Source organism: Pongo abelii, chromosome 19, assembly GCF_028885655.2.
Source record: "Pongo abelii isolate AG06213 chromosome 19, NHGRI_mPonAbe1-v2.0_pri, whole genome shotgun sequence".
Taxonomy (NCBI): Eukaryota; Metazoa; Chordata; class Mammalia; order Primates; family Hominidae; genus Pongo; species Pongo abelii.
This window is the reverse complement of record NC_072004.2, coordinates 41,733,422-41,753,461: the sequence shown is the minus strand read 5'-3', so window position 1 is coordinate 41,753,461 and position 20,040 is coordinate 41,733,422. Positions and strand designations below refer to the sequence as shown.

The 20,040-nt window shown below is 53.0% G+C and overlaps 2 protein-coding genes across 2 annotated transcripts in view; one reads left to right on the top strand and one right to left on the bottom strand.

Annotated features, from left to right (window-relative positions):
• NOS2 (nitric oxide synthase 2) overlaps positions 1-5,873 on the top strand; it is a 42,584-nt gene extending 36,711 nt beyond the window's left edge. Inside the window, exons 22-26 of the mRNA XM_054535604.2 lie at positions 1,433-1,520; positions 1,920-2,041; positions 2,486-2,634; positions 3,588-3,782; positions 5,308-5,873. Coding sequence (XP_054391579.2) covers positions 1,433-1,520; positions 1,920-2,041; positions 2,486-2,634; positions 3,588-3,782; positions 5,308-5,415 — 662 coding nt within the window. The 3' untranslated portion in view covers positions 5,416-5,873. The remainder of the gene's footprint in view (positions 1-1,432; positions 1,521-1,919; positions 2,042-2,485; positions 2,635-3,587; positions 3,783-5,307) is intronic.
• Positions 5,874-6,409: 536 nt separating this feature from the next.
• On the bottom strand, positions 6,410-18,639 carry LOC100441384 (galectin-9B). The gene is given in 12 exon segments (XM_063719054.1): positions 6,410-6,680; positions 7,682-7,816; positions 7,968-8,056; positions 8,521-8,565; positions 9,197-9,247; positions 9,764-9,799; positions 11,466-11,561; positions 12,750-12,860; positions 14,317-14,374; positions 14,376-14,516; positions 16,424-16,515; positions 18,580-18,639. Coding segments are annotated over 12 exon segments (1,185 nt in total).
• Positions 18,640-20,040: the final 1,401 nt, after the last annotated feature.

Here is a 20,040-nt window from a genome sequence, read left to right as displayed (position 1 = left end):
CAGTATTAGGAGGTGTGTGGGAGAGATCTCTAGGAACCAGGCACTAAACCAAGCCTTCTGTATGTATATGATCAGTTACATTGTGGGGTAGGCACTGTGTGCATTTTACAGGTGGCACAGAAAGTCACACTGTTAGTAAGTGGAGAGCTGAGATTCAGACCTGGATAGTCTAACTGCTGAGTCCAAGTCCTCCACCACTCCACTGTCTCTTGGGACAATTTAATGAGATCAGATGTGAAGAGCACTCAACCCTTGGTAGGAGGCCAGTGGTTCTTAGTCTTCCTTCCTGGTCATGCAGCCTGAACGCAGGGGAGATTCTGCATTGATTGTTCATTCACTCACTGAGCTATTCAGTGGGTGCCCGGCACTGGGATGGGTATGGAAATAGGACAGACATCAGCCCTGCCCTCAGGGAGCATCTAGAGGCAGCAGTGGAGAGAGAGGCATAGAAATAATTAGATGATTTTCATTGTGCTGAAGCCAAGAAGGAAAGGTCAGGGTCACTGAGGGAAGCGAAGCAGGGGGTGATGCTGCCATAGAGCGGGAGGCCAACATCTCGTCCAGGTGGTCTTGGCTCCACCACTGGCCTCTGGCCCCCTGCCCTGCCCTCTGTAACTGAGCGTTGCCTGGGTTGGCAAAGCTGGGAGCTGCCCACACTTCCGAGCCCTCTGTCCTCAAGAAGCAAAAACACAGTTTCTAAAACCTTGGCAGAGACTCTGTTTGCCCTGCTAGAGAACACCCACCCAGACCAGGAGAGGAGAGGCAGACGTCCTGTGAGATCAAAATTTAATCCTGAGGAAAACCAGGGGGACCTCTGCAGTTGGTTGGAGGCCTCCTTCAAGTGCTGGGCCATTGTAAAGGGAATACAACCCAGAGAAACCTCCTGGGTTTCTACAAGCCCAGGAGGGCCCACTGAGGAGGAAAGCGAGGTGCCAGAGCAGGCTGAAATGCGCGGAGCTCATCCACCACCCCGGGTTGCTACCAGCAAGGGCCATGCTCATGAGCACACACAGCAGTAGCCACCCTTAGGGGTCACTTCATGCTGCTGTCAGTGGAGCTCAGTGGTGAGCTGGGAGCGTTCCTGGAGAAAGTCTTTGGAAGGAGCACTGGAGTAGGAGTCAGGGAAGCTGAGCTGTCCACCTGATTCCACCGCGACCTGAGTGACCTTTTTCAAGTCACTTTTCCTCTCCCCGTCTCAGTTTCTGCTTGGGCAGAAGGAGCAACTTGCATCCTCTCTAAGTCCCTTTCAACCTTCCTCAGCTCCGCGCTCACAGAGGGTGGATCTCAGAACCAGGAGAACAAACAGCTGCTCATTGAGTCCTGAGAGTGCCTGAGTGGGGGCGTCCAAGGAGGCCGTGGTGTGGGCGGGGCAGCTGGTACAGTTTGCGCATGGGCAGTGGGGGACGTTGGTCACTTTGTGTTATCGTTGCAGATGGCCAGGGTCCCCTGCACCACGGCGTCTGCAGCACATGGCTCAACAACCTGAAGCCCCAAGACCCAGTGCCCTGCTTTGTGCGGAAGTAAGCACCCCTTCCACTCTGTCCCCTGTGGGGCCACCGACCCCTGGGAGTTCCGGGAGGAAAGGGAAGGATCTGGGGTTTAGGAGACGCTCAGAGCCCCGTGGCCCATAAAGAAGGCACTGGGGTCACACTGGTGTGGCTGTCTCTAGCAGGGACAGCGATGACAGGTGGGTCTCAAGAGTCCAGTGAGCTTGGCCTTTTTTCAGAAGGACCTGGGGGAGGTTCTGGTGGCTGGACAGAAGTGAAGCAGCCTGCAGGACGTGGGAAATCAAATAGGAGCTTATTGTCCTCTCCACCCCCTCACAACTGCCTCCCACAGGCCCAGCTCCTCAGCCATCCTGTGCGTGCGTGGGCCCGGGGTGTCTGAGGACTGGCCCCCTCTTCTCTTGTCCTCTTCAGTGCCAGCGGCTTCCACCTCCCCGAGGACCCCTCCCATCCTTGCATCCTCATCGGGCCTGGCACAGGCATCGCTCCCTTCCGCAGTTTCTGGCAGCAGCGGCTCCATGACTCCCAGCGCAAGGGTAAGGCTGGAGGCTTCCCAGGTGGGAGGGGCACCAGGAGGCCGGTGCCTGCCTAGGAGCAGAACCGCAGCCCCACGAACGGTTCCTGACCTCTCTTGAGAGAAGGCCTCCCAAGTTTGCCTCCCTGTGCGGGCCTCTGTGGGTTAGAATGGCCGCCTTTCCGTCTCCCGCATAGTAGCCAGGGCTCCCTCTCCTGGGAGTGAAGGTAACGGGAAAGTCCCTGCTTTTGCCCTCCGATGGGCTGAGGGAATTCTGCATCGGCACTTTCAGTTGTGTGACTATGGATGAATGATCTGAATGCCCTGGGCCTCAGTTTCCTCATCTGTAAAGTGAGGATAATGCTATTAAATAGCTAGTGGGAGTGAAGTGAGAATTCCAGTTGGGCTTGGAGCCCTGGCGCCGTCTGGTGACCAACATGGTAACAACAGCCCGGGACTCCTGCAGGAGTGCGGGGAGGCCGCATGACCTTGGTGTTTGGGTGCCGCCGCCCAGATGAGGACCACATCTACCAGGAGGAGATGCTGGAGATGGCCCAGAAGGGGGTGCTGCATGCGGTGCACACAGCCTATTCCCGCCTGCCTGGCAAGCCCAAGGTAAATGCAGCCTCAAAGCAGGTGAAGCATTACACACACAAGCTCCAGTGTGAGCCCTGGGTCCCTACAGGCCCCTCGCCTCACTGAGCCTTCACTTCCTGAGCTCTAAAATGCTGGTAATTCACAACCATCAGAGTGATGCTGTGAAGAGCGTCACACCCTCTCATACAGCAGAAGCGACGGGCCTGGAGAGGTTCAGGACTAACCTAGGTCACACACGGGTTAACCCCAGAGCCCAGCCTGCTGAAGGTCCCCAGCAGGCCCCCTGGGACACGCGACTGCCTGGGGAGAGGTGATCCAGGCTGGCTATGCTCAAGCCTTGCAAGGCTGGAGGGCGCCCGACGCTTCCACCACGGCCCTCAGAGGGGCTCTTCTGTCCCCAGGGCCACATTACCCCCTGAGCCTGGGGTGTCAGAATAGACTCTCGGCCTTCACACATTTGTCCCACCAGGGCACCTCTTGGGCCCAGTGCTCTGTGTCTAGTGCTGGGGCCACTGGGCATCCTGCGTGGAGCAGGAGCAGAGAGTCCCCGACTGACTCCTGGACCTTGTATCTGGGGAGCCTTGGATCTGTACCCTGCAGGGACCTGATGGACAGTCTGCATTGAGAGGCTCCCTTTTCCGGGGTGTAGGCAGAGCCTTGGGCAGGGGGACTGGCTTCATTGATGCCTTTCTGAAGCATGGCAAATTCAGAGACAGTCTGGGATCCCCACTGGATGGTCAACCCCTTGAGGGCAGGACTGTGTCCAGCATTTATCTCTCTAATCTCAGTCGAGCCCCAGGGGCGTCCATGTGCCTCATCCTGAGCCTGGCCCCATGCAAGGTCCTGGCTGGGAGAGGACTCACTCCTCACCCCTTAGTGCCCTCTCCCCGCCTCCTTGAGGCCAGCAGGCCTGCCTGCAAGCCTTGTCCCCAGCAGCTGAGGACTGAACCCACTGCTTCCTCTGGTTTCAGGTCTATGTTCAGGACATCCTGCGGCAGCAGCTGGCCAGCGAGGTGCTCCGTGTGCTCCACGAGGAGCCGGGCCACCTCTATGTTTGCGGAGATGTGCGCATGGCCCGGGACGTGGCCCACACCCTGAAGCAGCTGGTGGCTGCCAAGCTGAAATTGAATGAGGAGCAGGTCGAGGACTATTTCTTTCAGCTCAAGGTATAATAGTGGGTGTGTGGGCTGAGGGTGCTGGCCAAGGGCACAGGCCTTTCGAGCCAGGACCAGGGGTGGCAGGTAGACCCAGAGGAGTCAGGCCCAGAAAGGTTCTGGACCCCAAGAGAATCTTAGCAGTGGCTGAGATCTCAGCTGGGTGGGCTGTCAGAAGGCCCTACTGCACATCCTGGACTGGTTGGCAGCTTTGAGAAGTCGGGTGAATGTGTTCCATTTTTCCATCTGTGGAATGCAGGCAGGAGAGTCTCCCAGGCCTCTCCCCAAATCCCCCTTTCAGAAAGTATCTGTGTGGCCAAAGCAAGGCTGTGAACACAGGGGAGAGCAAGGCTGCCCCCGGTCAGCCTTGTGTGAACCTCACACTTCTTATTTACACCCAGGCTGGTGTCTGCTCACCCTTATTCCCCCAGCAGGAAGGGCTTGCATTTTATTGATGATGATAATAGTGATATTTATCAAGGACTTTCACTGGGCATACTGCTTGCCAAGGATTTTCCTGTGACATTTCATTCAGTCCTACCGAGGACTTTACGAGGGAGGCACCCTGTTTTACAGAGGGAAGGGGGCCTACGGGGGCCACAGCAGTAAATGTGAGCCTAGAGTTCAGTCTGCCTCTCTCTGGTTCCAAACCCTGTGATTGTCACTTCCATACTATCCCTAAGACACATTCATATGTTCAACTGAACATTTATTGAGCACCTACTATGTGCTAGGGATAGAGCAGTAAATGAATCAGGCAAAAATTCTTTACATTCTACTGGGGCTGACAAACCCAGACAAGAAAGAGGTGTAGTGCTTCAGATAAAAACAGCAGGAAACAGCCCAGGGAATGCTGGGGAGTGTAATTTTAAATAGGGTGGCCAGGGAAGGCGGAGCTGAAAGGCGGCATCTGAGAATAAACCTGAGATGGTGAGGAGGAGCCCTGTGGATACTGAAGGAAACACTCTGGGCTGTTCTGGAGGGGCAGCAGGTACAAAGGCCCCGGGGGTGGGAGTTAAGCTGGCGTGTTTGAAGAACAGTGAGGAGATGACAGGCATTTCCCCAAATGTGTTCAATGGGTCGGTAGACAGTTGGCATCAAAAAGGTTCCAAGGTTGAATAGCCTGGGACATGCTTAGTTAAGGCAAGGCAAACATTTTGCTTTACTACAAGACTTCTGGGAGCCTTCAGCATGCTGCTGTTCATCAGGACCCTTCAAGGCTGGAAGGAAAGAAAGGATGTAGCATTTCCCAAACATATTTATCTCAGAGCTCACACTTCCTGGAGTATCTTGGGTGGGGGATGAGCACTGGGCAGGAAATGGGTATACTAAGTAAAGCTTTGGAGATGGTTAGCGGGCCCACACCAAAGCAGGTGCTGAGCGGGGTTAGAGTCTAAACCAGATTCAAGCACAATCTAAGTATAACAGTTGGGAAGACAGATGGCTTATGGAGGTCCATGCGATAGGGAAGCTGGGCAACCCCAGGGGCTCATCCCAGCCTGGACTTGACACGTTGCTCTCTGTTTTTACCTAAAAGAGCCAGAAGCGCTATCATGAAGATATCTTTGGTGCTGTATTTCCCTACGAGGCGAAGAAGGACACGGCGGCGGTGCAGCCCAGCAGCCTGGAGATGTCAGTGCTCTGACGGCCCACAGGAGAGGTTAAAGCTGCCAGCACAGAACTTAAGGATGGAGCCAGCTCTGCATTATCTGAGGTCACAGGGCCTGGGCAGATGGAGGAAAGTGATATCCCCCAGCCTCAAGTCTTATTTCCTCACGTTACTCCCCATCAAGCCCTTTACTTGACCTCCTACTAAGTAGCACCCTGGATTGATTGGAGCCTCCTCTCTCAAACTGGGGCCTCCCTGGTCCCTTGGAGATGAAATCTTCAATGCCAGGCCTGGCAACTGGGTGAAAGATGGAACTTGCTGCTGAGTGCACCACTTCAAGTGACCACCAGGAGGTGCTATCGCACCACTGTGTATTTAACTGCCTTGTGTACAGTTATTTATGCCTCTGTATTTAAAAAACTAACACCCAGTCTGTTCCCCATGGCCACTTGGGCCTTCCCTGTATGATTCCTTGATGGAGATATTTATATGAATTGCATTTTATTTTTATCACACTGTATGTGTGTGTGGGTGTTTTGTAGGGAAAGCTCTTCTCAGAGTGGGGAGCTGGTGGGTGTCACAGCCTGGACAGATCCCCCACAGAGGGATACCCCAGGCAGGCCATGGCTCCTCTGAAATGGCTGCCAGGTGTGACAGCAGCAGATGGAGCTTCGTGCTGGTCCAAAGACCTGTGGTAGGGCAGGGGGCGCAGGCCTGCCTCCCACACAAAGGATCTGAAACGGGGTCTGCTGAGGGTGGGATTCTAGCATGAGGCCAGTGCTTCAGGGAAGGCCTTGAGCTTCTTCTTGGACACTGTCTTAGAAAGCGTTTTGCTCTGGGGCCACCAGTCTCATGCGAGTTTGGCCAGTACGGATGTGGCCGCTGGGAAGGCAGCGTGTTGAGGCAAGTGTGGGCCACAGCATCCTCGCCTGAGGGACTGGGGACCCTCCTGGGTTTGGAGCAGGCCAAGGAAGCCTTCTTAGTAGAGTGGGCCCCGTTTCCTTCTCCTGGTCAGAACCAAAAAAGGAGCTCAGCAGCGGCCATTGGGGTCCTGGCAACACACGGCTCCCAGCTTAGGTTTGGCCTCTGCCTCCTGGGTGCCCTGGCTGACTTCGCCCCCTCCCTTGCCACCTTCCCCTTCTAGCAATAGCATCTCAGGGGCAGGAGAAGGGGTAGTGCCAACCTCAGGCTCCAGGAAAGCTCCATGCCCTGCGTGACAGCCGTGCATCTCAGCAACAAGGCCAGGAGTCCGCTCCAGACCAGGGCTTCCCAGCTTTAATGTGCGTGCCTCATCTGGGGTCCTATGAAAACAGAGACTCTGATCTTGCAGGTCGGGTGGGGTGCGGGATGCTGCGTTTCCAACAAACTCCTGGGTGCTACTGGTGCCACTGCTCTGAGGACTACTATGGGGCCTGAGGAACTGGATTCTTGCTGGGCTGAGCAGGATGTGTTGGCATTACCTGGATGCAGAGCTGGGCTTCCTGGCAGTGGCCCAGTGGCTGGCAGAACCCAACACATGGACACTGAGCCACTTTTGCTATGCAAGTCCTAACCCCTAATGCCAGGGAGACCCACAATGGAACACACACCCAGACAGTGCTTCAGGTTGGCTTCTCCTGACCCCCGTCCCCAAGCCACCTCCTCCCACTGGGATGCCAGGTCTGAGCAGCCAGCTCTGACCCTACTGTGGCCCTCACAGGCTCTGCCCCAGCCTCTCTCCCATCTCGGAGGCATGGGGCTGTTTCCTGGGGTCCCCCATTACCACCTTCCTGTGTCCGAGATTCCTGCCCAAAAAGCTAGAGCCCCACCCTGCTTTCTCCAACACCCTCGTGGGATTTGCGAGGGACCCTCTGGGAGGAGGTGCGAGGTCAGGACCCCCTGCCCAAAGGGAGTCCATGCTTTCCCATCCCACTCCTCTCGGCAGCACCCCCGCCTGATTCCACAGACTCCAAAATGTCTCCAAATGAATTAAAGAAGCCATGGTCAACCCACGTGAATGTGCCAACAAGCATTTTCATTTCTTTATTTTAAGGACACTGGGAAAGGAGCCAGTCCCCTGAAGAGAACACTCTGGTCAGGTGGTGGAGGCCAGTGGGATGCCATCAGGCTAGCTTTCCAGGAGGGGGTGAAGAGTTGATGCAGGGTGCAAGGTGAGAGTTTAGGTTAAAGGTCAGAGGGGAGGGGCTGAGGATGTCACCTCCCACCAGGAGTGGACAGCTGGTGGCTTGGGGCTGGGGTGGAGCTGCGTGGGGGATGGGAGGGGACTGAGCCTGGGGCTTCATCTTCACTGCCCAATCCCCACCTCTCCCCAGCTGTGCCCCTCTTGTCAGACCCCCAAGAGTTGTTGATCTGGGTGTTGTGGACCACAGCGTTCTCATCAAAACAGGGATTCAGGTGGAAGGCAATGTGGCTCCAAGAGTGTGGGTTGATGTGGAACCTGGGGTTGACAGCCCACCTGGACCTTTGCCCACTGAGTTCTGGGCCTTATTTCCTCCCCATCACCCACAGCCTGCCCAAAGCCAGGGGAATGGCTGGAATCACCTTGAAGGGCTCTCTCTTCCCAGAGGTCACTGGAGCCCTTGGCTTACCTCTGAGCACTGGGCAGGACAGTGCCCGACAGGATGATGGACTTGGATGGGTACAGCCCTCCCAGAATGATGGTGACAAAAGGCATCGGCTTTCAGAAGGAAAGGCATGGGTCAGCCAGTGGCAGCCAGGGCAGCCCACCACACAAAAGGGGAAGATTGTACCAGTTCCCATGAATTTGGGCTGTCAGCTGAGAAGAAACCCATGATATCTGTACTTGGTTCCATAAAAGCCAAAGGAAAACTTTCCAGTGCTCCTCAGATTAATGGGCTTAGATTAGCATCATGAAAGGAACTTTGGCCAAACACAAAAAGACTCGTGGGGTGAAAAGGGAGGGACATGCAATGTGCTCATATTGACATGACAGTTTTAAGGTTGAAAGCTCCTCTCCACAGTCTTCTAATTCGCTGGGATGCTTTGAAGCCCTTCAGCTTACCACTTTGAAAGCCCTTCGCTTTTCATTTTGCAAGGCTAGCGGATACCCCCGCAGTGGCCCTTCACCCCCAGCCTGCCCACCACAAACAGAACCTCCGTCCTCCCTGAGAAACCACTTACATAGGCAGGGTGAGGGTACATCATAGGTGGGATGGCGGGAGTCTGCTGAAAAGAAACCAGGAAATTCAATGGGCGAGTGCAGATGTGCGCGAGCACTCACCCACGCGCACCCACGCATTCTAGAGGGGGCTCCACTGTGAGGCTGACCTCGTGAGCCTTTGGCCCTTGGACTCTCCCATCCACCTCCCTTTTCATGTTAGCCTTCCTGGAACTTCCTGCCTTGTTCCCAGACCACACCACGGTCACCTGCCCCTCAACCCCTCTGCAGGCAGCCCCACTAACGATAAGCTCCCGGCCTGATTTGCACCAGCAGGAGAAGAGCTTAAGCCTGTGATCAGTAGTGACATCCTGGGGACCCAAGATGCAGGGCCAGGAACCTCATATCCGGGTGCTGGGGCCACTGCACTCCCCAGTTGGTGACACACGGACCAGTTTCCCCCCTCGTCTCTAGGGGACTTGCCTCTTCCACCACTGGATGAATCCTGCTTATTCCAGAATCTCTGCTGTCCCAGGGACAGCTTTAGCCACATGTCACCTGAGCCAGGCACTCAGCCCCTAGTGTCCCCATCCTCCTTGCTAAACCGCTTTCTTCCCGACTCTAGGCCTCTAGGGAATTTAGTTCTTGGTGAAGGAGGACACTGTGCAGCTGTGAACTGACCAGAACTTGTAGACTTACAGAGAACATCTGTTCAGGGGCGCTCTGCACTGTGTGGATGACTGTCTGGGTCTGGAAGAAAAAACCAGGTCTCACCCAGGCTCTCCCGCGTGAAAACCACCAGCTCCCACCAGAGGGCGCCACACGGCAGGCACCCTCCAGGGGGCGTAACCAGCCCAATGGCCCCACAGACCCCACAGAGGGTGGGCCCAGGTGTTTCTTCTCTCAAGGGGATGAGCGAGGGGCAAAGGTTAGAACCCTGGAGAACACAGATGGGGACGATAGTGGCTCTGGCCCATCTTTCCTCTCAAGGAAACGTCTCTCATCCTAGCCTCCCTTTGCAGGTGAGAGAAGTGAATGTGGGGCATGGTCTTCCGTGGCTGCCCACAGGGTGGCAACTCAGGTTGTTTCATCACGGCCAGCCAACTACATCCAACCCCCAACCTCACCAGGCCGGGCAGACGGTCAAGGGCCTGGCCTGTGCCCTCCCCACTCCCAATGGGAGAGGCCCAATGCCTGACCCTGCCTCCTCCATGAGCCCAGAAGAGCCAAAATGAAGAGGATCCAAAAAGAAAACAAGAGACTTACAATGGGAGCCGGGTTGGCAGGCCACACGCCGGGAGGCTGGAGGGGTGAGGAGAGTCAGAACAGTGGTTATCCCAGGCTCCACAGAATGGGAAGAGACGATGGCAAAACTCCAGGGAGGCTCCTGTGCTCAGAAATGCCTCCCCAGACACACCCACCTCCCTCTTGCTCCCAAGAAAGCCTTCCTGAGCCCGTGGCACCCAGATTTTTACCCCCAGGTGCACAGGGCTTTGGGGTTGGGGGGTAGGGTATCCCCATTGGTTCCTCTTCAGAGAGAGGAGGCTGGGTTTGATAGAGACCTCATTGCTCTCTGTAGCTCCCACAGCCAAGAGCACTACTTCCAGTGCCATATTTTACCACTAAGATGAGAAGTGGTATTTGTTGAAGGCCTATTGTGTGTTGATTCCTGGGTTTCAGTGCTTTCCAGTGAGGGAAGCAGCCTCAGCTCCTGCGTCCCTGGTGAGGCGATGAGGCTTAGAAAGATTAAGCAACTTGCCCAAGCTTGCCCAGATGGAAGGGATCAAATCCAAAATGGCAGCCAGTTCTGTCTGTCTGTATCCAGCACACTTTCTATCCTCCCCAGGGCCAGGGCCAGGGCCAAATTTGCGCTGCCCTACAAATGTTCCCTGGGGCTCGACCAGTCCTGAAGTCAGTGTGGCAGGAGGCAGGTGCCCTGTCTGTACCGTGATGAGCCATAAGAAGACTGCATAGACAAAGCGCCCCTCCTCCCAGTCCCCACTGCTTGAGTGGCCAGAGGAAGGGCTGCTCGCCTCCTTGTCCTGGATCCTGCCCCACCCAGTAGACTGTTCTTGCCCTGGCTGTTATCCCATTTTCCCTGGCTGTGTGAACCACATTCCACATTCATTCACTGAGTCCCTACTGAGTGCCAGGCACAGTGCAAATGAACAAGCCACAGTCCCGGCCCTCTGGGGCCTCATGGGCATAGGGAGATGGGGGTGGAGTGATGGGGACAGACAAGCAAATATAGTTACAATGGGGTGTTGTGAACTGGCATGGCACAGATATGTACAGACTCCGTGGGGACACCGGGGGAGCATCCAACAATATTGCAGGTGGGGAGGACTCCCCGAGGAGTGACACTTAGGCAGAGCATGGAAGGGCAATTAGGCGTGTGCTGGGGGCAGGCTGCCAGAGGGTGCTTCTGGGGACAGTATATGCAAAAGCATGGTGGCCTGAGAGGGCCTTGAGTAAGCTGCAGAGGCTGTGTGAACTTCATGGGTTGGGGGTGAGGCAGGGACGTGGAATGGGGCCAGACTGGGAGGAATTTGTATGCCCCACTGGGGAATTTGGGCTTTATTTGAAGGGCTGGGGGCTTTTAAGATTTTTAAGCAGGGAGAGGGTGTGATCAGATTTGCTTATAAGAAGGTCACTGTGGCAGTGGTTGTGTGTGGGGGGTGGGGAACTGGACCCCTGTCGTCATGGTGAGGAATCCCAGAGGCCTGGGCCAAGTCGGTGGCTTTGGGACCCTTGGTGCCTTGGAGAGACATAAAGAAGGGGGAATGAAGAATTCAGGGCAACTCCCAGGTCCCCAGCTCTGGGTGCCCAGCGGACAGACAGGGAACTCTTGAGTGGACTAGATGGGGCCTGTAGGCTCTGGGTGGCCTGGTGGCTGGGGCCAGCCTCTCAGACCCTCAGTCCTTCCTACTGTCTGCTCAGTCACCCAGGGCCTCTGTGTTGAACTCACTTTTTGTCTGTGTCCCCTGAGCCTGGGTGGGAAACAGACAGGCTGGGAGAATGGCACCGTGGAGAAGGCAGGCTGAACGGGGACTGTGCGGGGGTTCTGTTAAAACAAAAGGCACTGGCCAGTGAGGAGAAGCATTAATAGAGCCAAGGAGAAGCCGATAGTCAGAGGCAGGGGCAAGAGGGAGAGATCAGGCAGGCAGGGGGATGCGGCAAGGGGGTTAGGGCCACGCCGAGATGGGAGGGGAAAGGGCCAGGCTCAGGTGGCCAGCATGGGGTGCTGGGGGCAGTCTCCCTCCGGCTCTTCCCTCCCCTTCCACCCTCAGGGGAGAGAGTCAGGGAAGGAGGGAATGAGAGATGAGGACCAAAGGACGAGGAGCCCAGATTTGCTGAGGGCCTACTGTGCGCTTCGCTGATCTCAGGGAGCTCCCTCGAATGCCAAAAGGGTAATAGCAGCTCCCACCCAGCTGCCGGTGCCCTGTGGGAATGTGGGCCCAGCATACCCTAATCTTCCCATTTTTCATGTGGTATTGGTATCTCCTGACCTTCTTTAGTTTTATTTATTTTATTTTATTATTTAAACAAAGTTTTTTGGAGACAGAGTCTTGCTATGTTGCCCAGGCGGAACTCTAATTCCTGGGCTCAAGCCATTCTCCCGCCTCAGCCTCTTGAGTAGCCAGGATTGCAGACCTCCACCACCATACCTGGCTCTCCTGACCTTTTAGATGTTGGCAACACATTCAAAGTTGTTAAAACACAGAGGTCAAACAGACCCTGGTGTGGGCCCAGGGAGGCCACTGTGTGACCTCTGATATCTGTCTCCTCACTGAACCACACAACCACCCATGGGGGGCAGGCAATGACCATGCTCATTCTACAGATGAGGAAACCGAGGCTGAGAGAGGTGAAGTCGCTTGTCTAAGATCCCACAGAGGGTGAATGGCAGAGCTGGGAATTTGAACTGGATTCAGTTTGGTTCCTGAGCCTGTATTCTTTCTAGAACAACATGGCCTCCTAACCAGGGTGGAAATCAAGGGGTGAGGAGAAAGGGGCAGCTGAGGAGTCTGGGAGATCAAGGCAGGTGTTCCGGACAGACACAGTGACACAGAAGGAGGGGCAGAGTGACAGAGGAGAAGGGGCGGGCAGGTACTGGGACAGGGAAGCAGAGGTTGTCCTCAGAGTGACCTGGGTAGGAGACTGGCTTGGGTCCACCCAGCAGGGCTTAGGCACAGCTACACTGGGCCCTGCATCCCAGCCCCTGGGACCGGTGCCAGGTGGACAGTCTGACCTGGAAGCTGATGTAGGACAGCTGCACAGAGCCATTGACGGAGATGGTGTCCACACGGTGGAAGGGCACGCGGTGGAAGTACTGCACGAAGAGGCTCTGGTTCACCATCACCTGCCAGAGGAGAGCCCGTGTTCCAGGGGAGGCGTCCCAGGCTGGGATGGGAACCACCCCGGAGCTCCTGGACCCTCTTTCTAGAAAATGAAGACGTGAGTCTGGTCTTCAGTGTGGGGCCAGTTACAGGAACGTGTGTGTGACCCGAAGTGCATCAACCCGAGCCTCTACTGGGCTCCAGTTGGAGTTTTCGTTCTTCTGGTTGTTTCCTGCAGTAGGTTTGTCTTTCTAGTCTTAGCTCACCTGGGGTTTCATTTATTTATTATTTATTTTTCCTTGAACAATTTTTTTTTTTGAGATGGAATGTCAGTCTGTCGCCCAGGCTGGAGTGCAGTGGTTCAAGTGATTCTCGTGCCTCAGCCTCCCGAGTAGCTGGGATTACAGGTGCCCACCACCACGCCCAGCTAATTTTTGTATTTTTAGTAGAGGTGGGGTTTCACTATGTTGGCCAGGCTGGTCTTGAACTCCTGACTTGAAGTGATCTGCCCTCCTCAGCCTCCCAAAGTGCTGGGATTATAGGCATGATCCACTGTGCCCATCCCCTTCAACTTTGATTTTAAGTTCCAGGGTACGAGTACAGGATGTGCAGGTTTGTTAACTAGGTAAACAGGTGCCATGGTGGTTTGCTACACAGATCAACCCATCACCTTGGTATCAAGCCCAGCATCTGTTAGCTAATCTTTGTGATGCTCTCCCTCCCCAAACAGGCCCCAGGGTGTGTTGTCTCCCCCCGTGTGTCCATGTGTTCTCATCGTTCAGCTCCTACTTATAAGTGAGAACATGTGGTGTTTGGTTTTCTGCTCCTGTGTTTGTTGAGGATAAAGGCTTCCAGCTCCATCCATGTTCCTGCAAAGGACATGATCTCATTCCTTTTTATGGCTGCAGGGGTATTATTTATATATGCATAAAATGCTCATGGGGAGCAGAGGAGAGGTGACCTCAGGTTGCATACTGAGTGGATGGGAACATCTTTATTTCAGATAAGCATACTCGAACTGACTTACCCACAGGCTTCTCAAGCCCAGAGACCTACTGTGCTTGCAAAGGTAATTTGCAATGTGCTTACAAAACTATACCCTTAATAGACCCTGGATAAAGGCTGGAACAATGTCGCTGAAAAATAAATGTTACCAGGCACCTGGAGAGGAGGTATGGTGATAGCAGAGGAATGGAATGAGCTTGGAATTCAAAGACACACAACACCAAACAGCAACGTGATGACTCCTCTAGTTCTTATTTTCAGAGTAAAAGAAGCAGCAGGTGCACCTGTAGATTCAGATGAAGGTGCATAAGGAGACTAGGCAGCCATAGGTAACACCTTACAAGGAAATGATTGTGTTATCTGTATAGTGGTATCACTGTGGCTGAATGTCAATCAAGGTGATTACTTAAAGGCCATTGGCCTATAGGGCTGGGGGCTCTGGAGGTGAGAGGTGGGGAGGGGATTGCTGCTCACCTTGAAATCTGAGCTCTGTAGCAGGATGCAGAGGTCAAAGGGCATCCCCTGCTGGAAGGAATGTGCATCTTCCTTTCTCAGGCCCCCATCTTCCTTTCTGCCTCGTGTTGTACACCACGTACCCTCCCTCTTCAAACAGAAGGTTGAAGTGGAAGGCAATGTCATTTCCACTGAAGCCAGTCTGAAAGTGCACAGCAAACCTAGGCCCAGGGAAAGCAAATAGTCTTCTGTGGCATGGATTATTGCCAGTGATAGGCACAGGAGGGCCTTGGTGACTCTGCCTTGCATTTGTCTGGGATCTTGCATACAACCTGTGTGGCAGAGACTGCTTGGTTGGCATCTTTTTGTTTCTCTAATTTGGATCTAATGTGTTTTTGTGCAATTATTGGATTTTGCCTTTACAGTATGATTTTCTAAAAATAAGTAGAAAATGCTTAAGGAAAAGTGCTGACATTAGCAAACAAGAAGCATAGGTCTTGGAAAGTGATTACCAATTGTTACCAAAGCTGGAAGTTGTTAAGCACACCTAGAAGAGAGAGCCTTCCGTGCCAGTGGACACTTGTTGGAGGCCAGCACATGCCTGACCAAGTGGGAAAGAAGAGAACAAATGTAAAGAGCATGTGAAATTGGGGCTGGGTGCAGTGGCTCACGCCTGTAATCACAGCAATTTGGGACGCCAAGGCGGGTGGATCATTTGAGCCCAGGAGTTGAAGACCAGCCTGAGCAACAGTGAGATCTCATCTCTACTTAAAAAAAAAAGTTAATTAGCTGGGCATCATAGTGCACTCCTGTAGTCCCAACTGCTCCAGAGGCTGAGATGGGAGGATCACTCAAGCCCAGGAATTCAAGGCTGCAGTGAGCTATGATCGTACCACTGCACTCCAGCCTGGGTCAAAGAAAATAGTCCCTGTCTCAAAAGAAAAAAATTAATTAATTAAGTGAATAAATGAATAAATGGAGATGATTACATTTGAAATACCTCTGAATGTATTTTTTTCCTTTGGAGCCCTTCAGCTTCATCCCTGTAGTCCTTTGGAAATTCCTGCCCCAAGGAAGAGAGAGACAGAAAGCTCCTGAGAGGGGAGGGCCCTCTGAGGTAGGATCTGTCTCTATTCGACAGGATGGGAGTGGGAAGCCCTCCTGGTGCTGGGAGGTGGGGGAGGCAGATGGAGAGGGAGAGAGGAAGGGGCGGAAGATCGTGGGTGTGGTCCTGATTCCCCTGGTTGGAGGGTTCAGGGGGATCGGGGCCTCCCTGCCCTTGGCATCTCCTGGGGGAGGTCAGCAAGAATCTAGGTGGCCGAACTGATGTTGAGTTGGGATCTGCAAGGCCCAGAAGGTGTTAAGGAGAGGACCCCTGGGACTGAGGGAAAGAGGCTTCCGTGGGAGAGCCATGAGTCCAGAGGCTCTTCTGTGGGCCCCGCAGACTTCAGCAAGGCACCCCGTGGTCTCTAACCAAACCAGGAGGGAGCTGCACACCTCTGTGTCACCCGATCAGGGTGCCTTGGCAGGGGTCAGCCAGGCCTGTGTGAGGGTTTAGAGCCCTCCCAGCCACTGAGAATCCATGTAAGCTCCTCTCTGTTCCCAGACAGCCCACCTTGGGAGGGAGGAGGGGGTGGGAAACAGCCCTGATACAATGTTAGTGTGTTGAATTGACTTAGTAGTTTCCAAAAAAGGCCTTGAAACTGAAAGAGACCAAATTACTTTGAATGTCAATTTTCAATATTTTCACCTCAGCAGAAGGAGAGCTCAGAGTGGATGAGAGCAGTTATGGGAAATGGAGGAAGTTTGATTTTTGCAACTCTTAGTCACAGTGTGCAAGGTTCAACCCAGAACATAATCATCCAGCTCTGACCATCCCACTCCCTCCTTAGACCGTCAGCTCCCAAGGCCCCATTCATCCTGGAGTCCAGGTTAATGGCACCCCTGGGTGCAGGTTGTGCCTGCGGAGTGCTGTCCTGTGGCATGGGTTAGGGATGCATTGGGTCCCCCCCAGAGCCAGGCACGTGAGTTTGGATGTTGTTGTTTGAACTAACCCAGGCTCACAGGCACAGTGGTTTACTAAAGGACGAGGCTGGAGTGAACCGTTTCCATCCATATACACACACACCGGGTTCCACTGGAGCTGAGAACAGCCTCATTGACAGCAATCTGAAGTCCATCCCAGAGACCCCCTTGGATAGTCCCAGAAAAGGGGACAGCCTGAAGGGAGAAGTTGTGGGACCATCAGTCACATGGCCGGCCTCCCGTTTGCTCCCCTCCAGCACTAGTCAGTGGCCGGCCTGGGTGTGACAGCCCATGCGAGGGGCTGGGGTGCAGCTGTGACCAGAACAGATGGAGTCTCAGCCCCACAGGCCTTAGGGTCCTGTGTGGAGGCAAACACAAATCCAATTAGTGTTGGATTTGTGTTTGCCTCCACAGTCTAAGCTTGTGATAAGGAGAAGCCCGTCCCTGAGAGGATGCAACAGGGAGCCAAGCTTATGTGAGAGTCTAAGAGGCAGTGGAGGCTGCAGCAGGAATGCACCAGGCAGAAGGCCTTCCTTCCAGGCAGGGAAGTAGCAGGCTGACACCCTGGGCTGGTAAGGAACTAGATAGTAATGGGAGCTGTTGGACCTTATGCCAAGCTCCCAGCAAAGTGCCCAGGGCCCTGGCTGGGGACTCAGGAGGCCCAAGGGACCAAAGGGACCCATCAACGGTCTGGAGGGTAAACCTTCGACTCACCCAAAAAGGTCAAGAAGAAGCCATCCCCCTCTCCCCACCACCACCATATAACAATGGCCACCATTGACCTTTGTCCTCCTGGCCACCTTCAGCAGAGCGTCTTCCCAGATGCCTTCCGTAGCCGTGGGACAGCCTCCTCTCCTTCTGCCCCCGGGCTCCCCATTCCTTCCCTCAGGCCCTCAGCAGCCCCGAGCCCTAGCATAGTTTCCCCACCCATCCCAGGCCCCATGGGCAACCACTTTGTCAAATTCTCTCTTCCAGGGCTCTTTAAAGGAGCGATGGGCGATGGTGAGGCATGCATCGTTTTAGAGTGAGGCCGACTCCAGGTCTGAATCCTAGCTCTGCTGCTCATGACCTGAGTGGCCTTGGGAAGCCGACTTCACCTCTTTGTGCCTCCGTTTTCTCATCTGTAAAATAGGAAGGTGTTTCTCCTACTGCATATGATTGATGATTTTGTGAGAAAAGGCCTGTGATGGAAGAGACTGGCACATAGGAGGTGCTTCACCACTGTCACCCCCCCCAACTTTGATCTCTCTGAGCAAAATTCACAAACTGGCACTTCCAGTTTTCAAAGTTTATTCCCAAAATGCCTCATATCCAGTGTGGTTCTATAACCCACATTAAAGCACAGTTCTATCTCCTTGCTGATTTTCACATTCTTCAAGTGTTTAATGTCTTCTCTAATATCTCCTTTAGGTCAATTTCCTACACAAATTAAATGCCCAAAGGAGCCAGGCGGGTGATGTGTATGGGTGACATGGCCAGGTGGGGGAGTGGTGGGGACTGTGGCAAAGTAGACGTCACACCCCTCATCTAAAAAGGCAACATCTATTCAGTGCTAACCAATGATTACCCTCTGGGCCCAGTATTGGCAGAGCTTCCAAATTTTTAAGAGAAGACAGAAATCTGGATTTTTATTTTTCTATAAAATTTTCTAATTTCTTGGAGGAAAATTTTTGTCAAAAAGGATTATGTTAAAGTTCCTGGCTGGGCACAGTGGCTCACATCTATAACTGGAGGACATTGGGAGGCTGAGGCAAAACAATCACTTGAGCCCAGGAGTTTGAGGCCAGCCTGGGCAACATAGTGGGACCCCCATCTCTACAAAAAATAAAAATATTAGCCAGATGTGGCACACACCTTTAATCCCAGCTATTTGGGAGGCTGAGGTGGGAGGATTGCTTGAGACTGGGAGGTTGAGGCAACAATCACGTCACTGCACTCCAGCCTGGGCAACAAAGCAAGATCCTGTCTCAAATGAAATTCCCCAAATTCCCATATTATAGAGATACACAATGAAATATTTGCAATGGAATGGTATCTTTGTATTTGCTTCCACATATCTGAGGGTGGGAAGGGAAGCAAGTGAGGGAGGATATAGGATGAAGCAAGATAGGCAAGAGTTGATCATTGTTGGAGCAGAGTGGTGGGTGTGTGTTGTTGATGGTACAATTCTCTCTGCATGTTTGAATTTCCTATAATAACAAGTTAAACACTGTGCAGGCCAAACAGAAAACACCCACCAGCCAAATTCAGCCTACTCACCACTGCTTTGTGGTCTTTATTGTTGAGTTGTGTGACCACAAAGAACCCTGGGAAACCCATCCTAGCTCAGTGTACACACCTGGCACCGTGAAAGTCCCAGGAAATCTGGGATCTGATTCAGATAGACTCTGCTCCCCATGGATTTGAGGTGGGTGTCTTTTGTTGCCCCTCAGGTCAGGTCTGAACTCTGCCATTAAGTACTTTAGTGACCTCAAGCAAATCACAGCTTCTCTGTGTTTCCGACTTCTCTTTGTCTCTAACTTCTCTTTCTTGTCCCTGTCTACACCAGTGGTGTGGGGGAGGGAGAGTCAGCCTGATCCAATTACGGACCAGCACAGCCTAGGATTGGGAAACCTGTTTTCCCTGAAACATGTCTGTGGAATATTTTTCCCCTTGCCTGTTTTTGGAGGCCTGTGATTCCCTCCAGAGCCTTTCATACTATCATGAGAGACAACGCTGAAAATACACACCCTCCTGGGAAGCATGTGGCCTCCACTTAAGCATATTCACAGCACAGCATCTAGAATTGAAGGCAGAGCTTGATGGACATGGGCTGGCAAGTACACACAAGGCTTAATTAAGGAAGCCAGGAGGGTGAAAGAGCAAGTACAGATCATGGGGGCGCGACAGGACAGGCTAATCTCCAAGGCAACGAGTTCTCCAAAAAAGTTCTGTGAAGTTTCAAAATGTCTTAAATGGTGCCCTCAAATTCTGATAAACAAGATTATTTTATTTTATTTTAGTTTGAGATTGATTCTCACTCTGTTGCTCAGGCTGCAGTGCATTGAGGGGTGTGATCATGGTTCATTGCAGCCACCACTTCCTGGGCTCAAGTGATCCTCCCACGTCAGCCTCCCGAATAGCTGGGACCAAATAGGTACATGCCACCATGCCCCATTAATTTTTAAGTTTTTTTGAAAAGACGGGTTCTTGATATGTTGCCAGGGCTGGTCTTGAACACCTGGACTGAAGTGATCCTTCTGTCTCGGCCTCCCAAAAGGCTAGGATTTCAGGTATGAACCACCATGCCTGGCCTGAAAAATGAGATTTTAAATAGAAAGTTATCCTACAAACAAGGTTATTCATTGCAGCATTATAATACAAAAGATTGTAAAGCAAAGCATTGGAAAGAGCTTAAAAGTCTTCCAACAGGAAAAAGTGAAATAAATTAGGGTATTTCCATATAATAAGTTCTGTGTAGCCTTAAAAAGAAAAGAAAAAGAGGAAGACGGAACTCTGAGCACTGATATGGAATGATGCCATTTGTATAAAAAGTGGGTGGGGGGAGGCTATGGACTTGCATTTATTTATTTATAGATAAAATATCTCTGGAAGGATTTTCAAGAAACTTATAACACCGGTTATCAGTGGGCAACCCCCCAGAAACATCCACATTCAAATCCCCGGAAACTGTGAATATGTTGTAGAAGGGACTTTGCAGATGTGATTAAATTAATAATT